General features: G+C 37.8%; 1 protein-coding gene across 2 annotated transcripts in view; it reads right to left on the bottom strand.

The window, feature by feature from the left end:
- The window catches only part of ANKFY1 (ankyrin repeat and FYVE domain containing 1), a 97,031-nt gene that overhangs the window by 66,029 nt on the left and 18,595 nt on the right, over positions 1-12,407 (bottom strand). For both annotated transcript variants that reach the window (XR_005025129.2, XM_036887057.2), the window contains exons 2-3: positions 5,105-5,297; positions 1,396-1,514 (exon numbers count right to left, since the gene is read on the bottom strand). Coding sequence is in view for 1 of the 2 variants with exons in the window: in XM_036887057.2 (XP_036742952.2) it covers positions 1,396-1,514; positions 5,105-5,297 (312 nt within the window). In the remaining variant the exon portion in view is untranslated. The remainder of the gene's footprint in view (positions 1-1,395; positions 1,515-5,104; positions 5,298-12,407) is intronic.

Raw genomic sequence — 12,407 nt, 5'->3', positions numbered from 1 at the left:
ATAACTCAACAGAATTTTCACAGCCTATCACTTCTGCCTGGGTATTCTTACCATATGTTATAATGCTCAAGACTATTAATAGCAGTTTTTTTAGAATCAGCTTTTAGGCAAGTACCTAATGCAATTCTGAAGTCAACTTTTGACTCAAATTCTGTACCACATAACATGGCATAAAACAATTAAATAACAAACAATTCAATGCACGTATTCAATTCTGAAGACTGACAGTCATCTTTGGATGTTAAAGAAAGAATATTCTTGCTCTTTGGAGTAACTATTACCTCTAAATTCAGTTCTTGTTGACCAGGAAAAGTACTCTGGTGGCTATGATTAGATTTTAAGCAAATGAATACCAGGACCTTAATTTTTTTTCTACACAGGCTCCCATATTTATAACATACCATTATATGCAAAAAGTTTCTGGATAATATGGAGTCTCCTCACAAAACTAAAAACAGAAGTGCCATTTGATCCAGTAATTCCACTCCTAGGAATTTACCTGAAGAAAACAAAATCCCTGATTCGAAAAGACATATGCACCCCTATGTTATCACAGCACTATTTACAATAGCCAAGATATGGAAGCAACCTAAGTGTCCATCAGTAGATGAATGGATAAAGAAGATGTGGTACATATACAAAAATGGAATAGTATTCAGCCAAAAGAAGAAAACAAATTCTACCATTTGCAACAACATGGGTGGAGCTAGAGGGTATTATGCTCAGTGAAATAAACCAGGCGGAGAAAGACAAGAACCAAATCATTTCACTCATTTGTGGAGTATAACAACAAAGCAAAACTGAAGGAACAAAACAGCAGCAGACACAGACTAGTGGTTACCAAAGGGAACGGGTTGGGGAGGGAGGGAGAAGGGGATTAAGGGGCATTATAATTAGCACACACAATATAGGTAGGTCACAGGGAAGGCAGTACAGCACAGAGAAGACAAGTAATGGCTCTATAGCATCTTATTATGCTGCTGGACAGTGACTGCAATGGGGTATGTGTGGGGGGTGGGTACCTGATAATATGGGTGAATGTTGAAACCACAATGTTGCTCATGTGAAATGTTCTTAAGATTGTATATTAATGATACCTTAATTTAAAAAAAAGTTTCTGGACAGATACTTGTACTTTATAAAATATAAGAATATTGTAGACACTCAAATATTTATAGTTTATTATAATTTATTAGTCAGGTATTAAACAGAAGTATCCACAAAGTTCAACCTAATGATTCCCTAATTATTTAACTAGTTCATGGCAACCAACAATTGATAAGAAAAATAACCTACTTTCATTAAACCACAAATATTTCAATATGACCTGCCACGAACTTCTGCCAAGAGTTCTTGTGCTGGAAGGTTTGAGTCCCCAGCTGGTCAGAGGCTTACCTGACAGGTCCAGCTCCTCAGTGGAAGACAAACTGGCCAGACTCCAACTGTCACTGCGGGCCGCCAGGACAAACTTGTGAGCACTGATATGTCTGCCCCCAACCTTTATCTTCAGATCACTGATAAAGAAAAATATCCACAGATTTAAATAGCAAAATGTTACAACTAGATATAGCTAGGATTCACTGCTGATAATTATATGAGTACTGACCGATTAACACGCATCAGTAAAAGGAAAAAAAAAAAAATCAAAGCAAAATTATTTTTCTATATTAACACTGAATTCTGATGGGTCATGTTTATAATATGTTGCTAGATGTGTTTTCTATTTCTAACTTCCAGCTTTAGTTCACATGGAAGGTTCTGTTTTCAAAGACACCCCTGATAGGATTCGTATGGTGGTGAACCATCGAGTTAAATAGGATGATTAATATTCATATAAAAAGTATAAGAAGTTTCACAGAGAATAAACCATGACAAATCATCAGGGAAAGACAGACAGAAAGCATAAAGATAATGAGACAGCTCTGCAACTACAGAGCTGTTGCACGTCACACCATATTAAGGTTAATGCTCAAGAAAGGTTAACCAGGCAAACTATGAACAAATTAGCTTTGACAAAGCAGGCGAAAATATGAAACCCAACATCTAGAGTCCTGTTCTCACCGAAAATATTCAGACTTATTACTGTCCATTTTTTACTCGACCTCATTTATAAAGAAATGGTGGAAAAGAAATCTTTTTTCAAAAATGTTTCCTATGTATGACATATCATTATATGAAAAGAGCTTTCCAATAGTTATTTTTGTTAAACTCTGAAATGTCAAGTGCTAAAGGAGGAAAGTATATGGGCATTTAGCAAAAACCTAAGGATGACACACTGGGCTGACACAAGCTTGTGCCACATGGCTATGTTGGCAGCAGTCCAAAGTCATTAATTATCATCATCCTACTCATATTTACATATATTTTACTGTCAAACTCCCCTTCAACAATTTGTTAGGTTGGAAAGCCTTTAGAAGGTAAATACACAAAAACTATTACATAGGGAAAAAAAAGAAAGGAACTATTATGTGAATTAACTCATCCACTTCAAAGGAGAGCCAGAAGATATTGTTTCTATATAATGTCTGATACAGACACATTTTAACCCAGAAAAGTACTGTCTAGAACATTATGATCATGTAAGCATATCAACAATTCCAGTTTTATAAAAGATTGCAGTCTGCAACTAATTATGTTAGCTAAGAAGAGTATGAGCACTATTTCAAATTAATTACAAACTACTGTCAACACAGAACATTATTAATAAAGAACAGAATTGATATTCTATTTAAAACATAACACTATCTCAAATTATATACTATGATAAAGTCTAAAAAATTTAAAACAAGAAACTGGTTATTCACATGGCATAAATAACTTTTATACTCTAAATTTATCACAAAGTATGAAATTCTAATAATCTAAATGAATATTCACTGTTTCCTTTTTCAGTTATAAGTCTTTTAGTCACAACATTATAAATATGAATGTTTCCATAAAATTTCTACTACTCATGAATTTTTTCTCTTCTGTAGCCTAACATACCAAAGGGAAATAAAAATAAGGATGCCACTACTAATTTCTAATAATTTTAAAAAATACAACTCAAAATGGAAAATTGAACCAGTCTGAGGACTTTGTGTAGAAACAATTAGGAGGCTAATAATTTATTTTAAATTTCATTCTAGTCAAAGGCATTTCCTTAAAACATGGATACTAGGAAGTTGTTACTGAAGAGGGGGCATAAATGAAGAATTTCTTGCTAGAGTTTCTCAAATACTTTAAAGAGAAAAATTATAAGCTTGATTGCTAAAAGAATGTGGTAAATAAGTACATACAACCGTTTTTTTTTAATTGAAGTACAGTCGATATACATTTAACCATCATTTCTAATTATCTTACAGGACAAAAGCCTTCTCCTGAACTTGAGTAAAAACAAATGTACCAATTTCTTCCACATTTCTCAATTAAAAAATATTAACATCAACTTTTCAGTTACTCCAGTTACTGATATGCACATAAAAATACTATTTAAATTTTTCAACAAAATGCATGTTTACGGGACAAAGGTTTTCCCCCCCTATCTTGGTAAAAGAGTATCTGCTTTAGAAACTTATTTTCCAATTTTAGTTGCTCCATCTCAAAGAGCTCAGTCCCCGCTGAAAGCTGCATTCCCCACCTGATACTCAATTGTACATAACAAAGGTATTCAACCTTCTTTAGATAAAGAACAGGTTTTAGAAGCTGGAGAAAGATTCACCAGAACCATGAGATCATATCACAGATGAGTAGGTAAAAAGTGGCCAGAAGAGGAAATTGCCCAGTCTCATTTCCATTGTCTCCTGAAAGGACTACAGTATAATAAATGCAATCAGTTAATAAGTAAGTAAGAAAGGAAATGATGGGAGTTCTACTGGGGAAGAACCTTGAAGACTGGGTGAGATCTGTCTGTAATAGAAATAAGTCTACATCTATCCAATTTAAAGGGTTGTCCTTTACCTCAGAGTACATAATTCCTATTTCTTGATATTAAACTTTGCTTTCCTTTAGAAGTGATTAAGATGATAGATGGCAGTTCTAGATTTTGATGTTTTTAAATGTCACAATTATTTTAAATTTTTTCTAAGTCTTACCTAATCCAAACATCCATCTCCTTAGTAGCCAAATCCTTTCTTCTATGCATTTTCACATTCACATTTCTTTTTCATATCCACTGCCATCATGCCAATTCAATCCTTCATCATTTCTGTTCTGGGCTATTTACAACACATCTCAGCTGCTCTCCTGCTCTCTTCACTTATAAAATTCTGCCTATATGTTACCAGGTTAATCTTCCCAGAACACAACTTTGATTATGACAGTCCTACAACTCAAAAACACTCTATTCCATACGTTCTAAAGTTCAAGTCCTAATTTCTCACCTTGGCATTCACCCTACCCTTTCCACTTCTCCCAGTACTCCCCTACATGGGCATGTACCCTAAATGGCCCCTTAACTATCCTCTAAATACTCAGCATGTTCCCATGTTTGAGCTTAAGCTCAGCTACTCCCCTTACTAGTAATACCACTATCTTTATTAAATCCTTCTCAGCCTTTATCATTTACCTCAAAACTCATTAATAACAACAGCAAACAACTGAGCACTTCCTATGTGCCAGACACTGCTCTAAGAACTCAAAGCACATATTTATTAATTTAACCCTCACAACCCTAAAGTATCCCCATGTTACAAATGAGGAACCTGAGGCATGACATATAAGCCCAGGTCACATGGCCAGAAGTGGGCAGCTGAGCTTCTAGTGCAGGCTGTGCGGCTCCAGAGCCTACCTCAACCACCATCCTACACTGCCCACTCGTTCCAGGACTCCTTGTTTGACCGTTGCAAAAGAAAAGTGACCTCTCCCCTATGAATCCTTGGACATATAAGCTAATTTCTGTCTGCTATCACCGTGACTCCTATACTCTGCTGAAAATAAGCCAGAAACAGACAAAATCTTGCCTCCAGGAGCTTACATTCTAGAAACTGAAGGCTTGATAATATCCTGATTAGAGAGAAATAAACTTGGGAAGAACGACAGCAAGAGAGGAAGACTTGTAACATGTCCTGAGAATAAAGCAAAAGGGTTTGCTTCCCCCACCACTGGTCCTGTGCCCAGGACTCACCTATACTGCTCCTGCTCATAGAGGTCTGCCACGATCGTCAGCAGGCGGCTGATGAAGGACTCATTGCTGCTTTCCTTCTTTGCCTGCGCTGCCAAAAGAGTGCATCTCTTCTCTGTCTCAGCCAATTTCTTCTGCAGCTTGACATACTCTTGTCGGAGAAGCATCAAGTGCTTCTCCAACTTGGCCACCTCCTCTGCAAGGGAAAGAAATGAATCAAGCTCACTACGGCAAGTGTAAAGTAGACAGCATTCACTAATCCCTCAGGCCACTGATAGGATGGCTACCAGAATGACTAGTCGCATAACATTTCTACAATTTCCTAGTGATACTCCTACAGGACCAAGAATGGTTTTGTTTCAGGGTACCTATGGGTCCCTGGGCCAAAAGGGCCATCATGGTCCAGGGATTTCTCTTCCCAGTTTCCCCGAAGATCAATATTCAATATATGGCAAAGAACCGGTAGATGTAGAATGCTAACTACTGATACCTGCCCTAAAAATCCTTTATCATAAAGCCAGGAGTCTCAAGTAAAGATGATTACCAGAAGAACCTAGGAGGCTTTTTCAAACCACTAGTAGTAGTAATTAATTTTTACATGTCACATGCTGTTCTAAAAGCTTTGTGTGAATTCTCTCATGCAAGCTTCATGGCAACTCCATGAGGTAGGTACTATTCACTACTAGCCACACTTTACAGATGAGAACACACAAAGATTAAGAATGTGCCCAGGGTCACAAAGCTGCTAAGAGGTAGGGCTGGAATATGAGCCCAGGCATTCTCATTCTAGGGCCTGTGACCTTTTAACAGCTACCCTACACTACCTCACACCTGCTTCCTTCCGGAAAGAATCAGGGCAGTCAACAGTGGTTCCGATGGAAACAAGTCATATTCTACAGGTGTGCTGGGGCTGAATAAAAAGTTGAGAACCACTGTATTTGATTCATTAAACCCCACAAACATTTACTGAGTGTCCACAAGGTGCCAGACACTGCACAATGGTAAGCAAAATCAGGTGCATCTTTCCTCAGAGCTTTTAGTTACAGGGGAAGGTAAACTTTTATAGTTATAAATTGCAAAAATCAAATGCAAAACCACAATTCTAATGAGTACTAAAGGGAATGAACAGAGCTATGAAAAACTAATAAATTTAACTTAGGATGTCAGGTAAGGCCTCCCTGGGAAGTAAACAGCCAAGAATCTTCCTCCTTTACCTGGGCTCTAGAGTCTTGGTGGGGATTCACACAATCATGCAAATCAGTATCTCTATAAATCAAGGTCTCTAACTGAACCACAGTGCTGCTATGGTTCCATCGCTGGGCCTCAGCATTTCATCCCTCTACTGCCTACCACAGATAGTACAAATCTTGACACTGCCTTCAAGCTTAACTCCCACCCAATCTGCCTCATTGCCAGCCAATGTCTTAAGAAAACTGAGCTACTGCCAACAACTGCTCCCACATAGCCCAGGCTTTCTCAGAGAGGTATCTCTCTCCTACACAACTTTAATCCCACCACCTATGCTCCAAACTCATCACTCTCCTCAGGTCCTTTGATTTATCAACCACCCCTTCTCCAGAAACTTCCATCCCTTTCAACTGGGTCCTTCTCAGCAGGTCAATCTGTCAAGTCTCTATTAATAAACAAAACCCTCCTTCCACACCACACCAGACAACATCTGCTTTTCCATTTCTAGCTACCCCACACCATTTTTTCTCCCGCTATTCCCCAGCCATTCCCTCCTCTGCCCCACTAGTCCCTTGAAAACTCATCTTATCAATGGCCTTCTAACTGCCAAATCCAATAAACACTTCCCAGCGGTTCTCCTCCTGGGCCTCTACTACACAATGTGTGACACTGCTGTCCATCCCTCTTTTCTTCTCTTCTTTCAGCAACCACACCACCATTCTCTCTCCAATTCTGGTCTCCCTCTTTCACAGGCTTCTCTGCATCCCTCCCGATCTTTGTTTTCTCAACTGCATGCTCCACCAGATCTTTGGACAGTGGTTGATACCACAATCTAGATGTTAGATGTAGACTTACATGACCCACAGATCCATCTCTGTAGTCCAGATCTCTCTTCCTAGCTTCATCTATCCATCTGCCCAATAGACTTTTCTCCCTAGTGGCCCAGAGGCACCACAAATTCAGTATGCCCAAAACAAACTTCAAGAAAAGTTGCTCTTCCCTTGTATGGTCCCTATACTAGTAAGTGACACCACCATCAATCCCAGTTACTTGAAGAAGAAGTGTGGGAGAAATCTTAGATATCATAGATCATTGCAAATACCCCAACTCAAAAACTGACTTTTCTACTTACATGCCTCTGGGAATCCTTCCCATTTTCTGGATCCCCATCTCCACTATGGCTTTAATTCAGACCTTCACTCATCATATCTGATCTCCAATAAGGATTCACATCTGCATCTCAGAGCCCATCACAGGGCCTGACACACAGAAGCTCACTAAATATCTGATAGGTTCACCTGAACAAGTAACATCCAGTTTCAGAGGATTCCTTTCCTCTCAACTTCATCCCTCCACCATCTGCTGTCCAACAGCTAATTCTTTATAAACATGGAAACAATACGAACCTGGCTCAGAAACATGGGAATGGTTAAATAAACTAAGTGGTACATGATTTTGAAGTTATTATGCAACTATTATTATTTTCAAAGAAATAGGTAATACTAAATACACACATGCAAAAATAATACATTAACAGAAAAAAGCAAACTGTGAAACTGAATATATTTAAAAATTCCAATTTCATTATAAATATTCACACAAAGGAAGAGTAAAAAGACAAATTAAACACCACAAAAATATCAGCAGGTCTCACTGAGAGGGGGATATTTTTCTTCTTTGCACCTTTCTGCATATTTGAGGTATTCTATAACAAATGTGCTCTGCTTTCATAATTAGAAAAGAATATTTTAAGAGAAATTTGTTCAACTACTAATAGACTCTTCTTCATAAAATTAGTGAGGCACTTTTTTTTCCTAGACAGCCATGTTAAACAAATGCCTAGAGTCAAAAAACTGGATGTCTCAGGTATAAATCAGTATTCCTGGATAAAGTAAAAGACACTTAGAAGATGAAAATTTGCTTACAGCTGCGAAACTGATCACTGTGCTCATGAAAATCCCTGTTAACTTTTTTTTTTTAATACTGCAATTATTTGGCCTATGAATATTTAAACCAAATATGGCTTTATAAGTCATTGGCAAAAGGAAAACAGTATTTGCAATGATCTATGATATTATTTTTTAAATCTCAGCAAGTGGCATTTCTAATTACACAATACCCCTCAGGTAGGACTCATGGTACACTTTTACTCTGGTCTGACAAATTTACAGAGGTCACTGGTTTTGAAGAGTTCTTTACAGTGACTGAGACTAAAGAGCTAAGAAATTGCAATTCACCTCAAAGGGGGAAACATTTAACACAACACAGTAAGTTCAAGTGATTGTACAAAATGTATACTCTTCTTTTTCTGTAGAAAAAGAAATGGAGGTAACTAGCCTCTTTAAAGAAAAACTGGCACTGCATTTCTAGGTGTGGTGATAGAAAATGTAAAAGGACATATACAGTTAATAGTAACATCCAATTTTGCTCAAAAACTGTTACCACTTGTAGCAAAATGAATCTACAGTGTCAGAAGTCATAATGGTTATCTTTGGAGGAATGGCAGGAGACTAGTAACTGGGAGACAACATGAGGGTGGGCTCTGGGGTGCTGGTAACGCCCTTTTTTGTTTGTTTAGTTTAACTTAGTAGTGGTTACATGCACATCTCATTTTGATAACTCACTGAGCTCTACATTTATGATTTGCTCTTTTCTGCATGTATCTTATGCTTCAATTAAAAAGTTTTAAAAAACTGACATACACCATCAGTGGCTTCTAGAGTCAAACATGAGAATTCAAAAACTAGCTATGGGAACCATGGGTAAGTTCATCCCTCTGAGCTAGTTTCTTTATCTCCAAAACGGGGGGAAATCTACTTCTCAGTGTTGTTATGAGAATTAAATGACAACTGCAATGACTGGTACATGCACTCAAAACTGTCAGCATTTCCTTCACCTTCTCTGCATTCCACAATTACATAATTATTAAATAGTTTAAACTACTACAACAGTATACACACATTTTTTTCTTGAGTCATGAAACGCAGAATGGGATTCAAATGTTTTCCTGACCTAGGAACTAAGATTGATCAATTAAAGTTATGGTAAATCAACAGGACATTATCAGAAGTATAAGGTGATGAAAAGACTTAACAATGGAAATGGAAACGCTGCTAAATCCTGAACGAATTACTTTTAAATACTGTGTCACCTCATATCTCAATTCTGCCTTGACAACTCCAAAACCAAAAAGCAAAGCCTAACATGCTTTACATCTCACTGCTGTTCTTCACCTGGAAGAGGCCCAAGTTAGGCTGTCCTTTAAAAAAAGCTCTCACGGGTAAGATTCCTCAAGGGAGGAATAACCTAAGACAGGCACAGTCGCAGGGGGCCATCAGGTGAGAAAATGGGGATCAGCAGAGGTGAGGCTTAGAACCTCCCCCCTCATGTTCTGAGAGAAATCTTCTGCATACATGGATGTTTATTGCCCTTGTCTAGCTCGGATTAACACATAGTCTACAGGCACACACCTGATCATCTACATTTGCTCTCTTACAACACTAAACTCTGTTTTCTACCTTTATCTCGTATCTACCTACCACTTTAGCATTTTATTAAAAATAATAATAATAAAGAGAGAAATGTGGTATCCACATATAAATCAAGTTTAAAAATCAAATGAATATTCATATTTGAACTGACTGTTTATAGTTCATAATGCATGAACAAAACCGAAAGCTTCTGTGATGACTGCCCTTGTAATGTTCACCATGTAACTTATTCACTATGTAAGAATTTGTACTCCATGTAAGAACTTGTTCGTTATGCATCAGAAGATTGGAGACTGACGAAAATTAGGCTTGGGGTGGATTAATGATTGTGCATTGAGTATTGATCCCCCTATACAGAATTTTATTGTTGTTAACAACTATTTGATCAATAAATATGAGAGATGCCCTCACAAAAAAAAATAAAAATAAATAAAATAAATAAATAAATAAATAAATAAAGCTCTCAAAGAGGCAACTCCTGACCCACCATAGTAAAAAGTCAGTCAATGTCTACAATTGATCGATCTAGAAATGTCAGTATAAGCATCATTTAGATCTAAATACAGAAGAGTTGTCTAGGGAGTAGGACTAAGGAGTGACAACATTTATTTTTTGTTATAAGCCTTGTAATATTATTTGAATTTTAAATCTATGTGCACTTATAAAGCAAATATTTCATATAAATTTTAAAGATTATGGAAAACAATTATAAATATAAGGAAAAATAAATAACTTTCTAATACGCAACCTGACAGTACTCTGACAGGATACAAATAGAGCACGCAGCCAGACCTAGCTTAAGTGAGTACAAAGAGGTCCTAGAAAAGTGCTGTTCTACTTTGAAAGATTTAAATAAAGCCTGTGTTGTAGCACACGGAGCCCAGAAAATATTAGAAAAAGACTTCAGTCTTTTACTTTCTTGGTCATATTCTCCTCTTAAACTAATTATCAGTCAACAGATTTGTGGAACACAGTACTTAGCTCAAAGAGAAAAAGAAATAATGGGAAGGGGAGATCCAGCCCTGTCCTCCAAGAGCTCACTAGCCAAAATGCCTGCCACTGAAGCCCCTGCCTAAGTCAACTGAAAAGGATGCCCAGAGGACACCTAATCTTATGGACCCTGGTGGTTACAGTAACATCCCACCTGCCTGAGAGCCAGCCTCCAAGTTTCCACAGGGGCAGCTACGGATTGCAGACTTTTCTCCCATGAAAGCAAACTGAACCCTTTAACCTTCGTCTCTATCACAACAGATTCCAGCCAACCTAGGTATTTTGCTCCTCAAGAGCTCCAACCCATCAAGACTATTGCATCATTGAGTAACTCTGCATTTCCATTTTCACTTAAACAATCTGCAAGTGTTTATGAAGTACCTACCATGCATTAAATATTATAATAGGAATTGATTCTTTGAGAGTTTTTTAAAAGAGCAAGTCTGTTTGTGCCTCTTCCAAACAAATAACGGAGCAAAGAAATAGTGTTTGGTGTAGAACCAAAGTAGTTATCCACAAGGAACCCACAAAAAGGAGAGCTGAGAACAAAAACAGAGAATCTGGATACTGATTTATGTAGGAGAACCATGAGGTCATTTATATTCAAGAGTAGAAAGTTGCTAATTCTTTTATTTAATCCTTAAAATGATGAGACTGTAGAAGTTCTGTTTCAATCATCTTCTCAAGGAATCCCTGTAAATGTCTTTGAGTATCAGTTATACACATATAATTCCAAAAACCACAGCAATAGCCCTAGTCTCTCTACAGAATTCCTGACACAAATTTCTAACTGCAGCCTGAACACTGACACAAGACATAAACTGCCAAGGTTATGATCAGAGAAGAGGCAAGATAAAAGCGCTTTAGGATGACTTAGGGCTTTTACTCCCAGATCCACAGATGCTCCCCTGTCCAGCATCCTCTGTAGGGGGAAACTCAGATCATAGTAAGTTCACATGCCAGTGGCACTGCAACAGCCACACCATTTCACAGATTAATAGAGAGAGCACCCATGACTGAGATGTTGTTCTGTGGAGAATATTGTTAGCTTGCGAACAGCAGTGCAAATGTGTCCTTCAAGTGTCACCAAGCTGTAGAGTTCTCATAGGAAAAAGTATAAAATTACCATTCTGAGCAATAATGGAGAGAGAATCTACAGCACAGTGCAGTGGGGAAGGGAACACTGTGGAGCTAGATGGAAGGAGACCAAATCTCCACCACACTACTTTCTAGTGTTAACACCTCAGGCAAGCACCTCATTCTCATCAGGAAGTATGTTGCAAACATTAATGTGCTAGCAGAAATAATGACCTTAAAAAGCACCTGCCCCATTACGATTAGCATGTACAATGTGGGAGGAGGCACGGGGAGGGCTGTGCAACACAGAGAAGACAAGTAGTGATTCTATAGCATCTTACTATGCTGATGGACAGTGACTGTAATGGGGTTTGTGGGGGGAACTTGGTGAAGGGAGGAGCCTAGTAAACATAATGTTCCTCATGTAATTGTAGATTAATGATACCAAAATAAAATTTAAAAAAAAGCACCTGCCCTGCAGTAAGTGGTCAATAAATGTTAACTATTATTTTGATTCTTAGAAAGGCAACAACACATAGTCCTTACGGGCACCTACTCTG

This window comes from Manis pentadactyla, chromosome 4 (genome assembly GCF_030020395.1).
Source record: "Manis pentadactyla isolate mManPen7 chromosome 4, mManPen7.hap1, whole genome shotgun sequence".
Lineage (NCBI taxonomy): Eukaryota > Metazoa > Chordata > Mammalia > Pholidota > Manidae > Manis > Manis pentadactyla.
The sequence above is the reverse complement of the archived record's forward strand: the minus strand, read 5'-3'. Positions and strand labels throughout refer to the sequence as shown.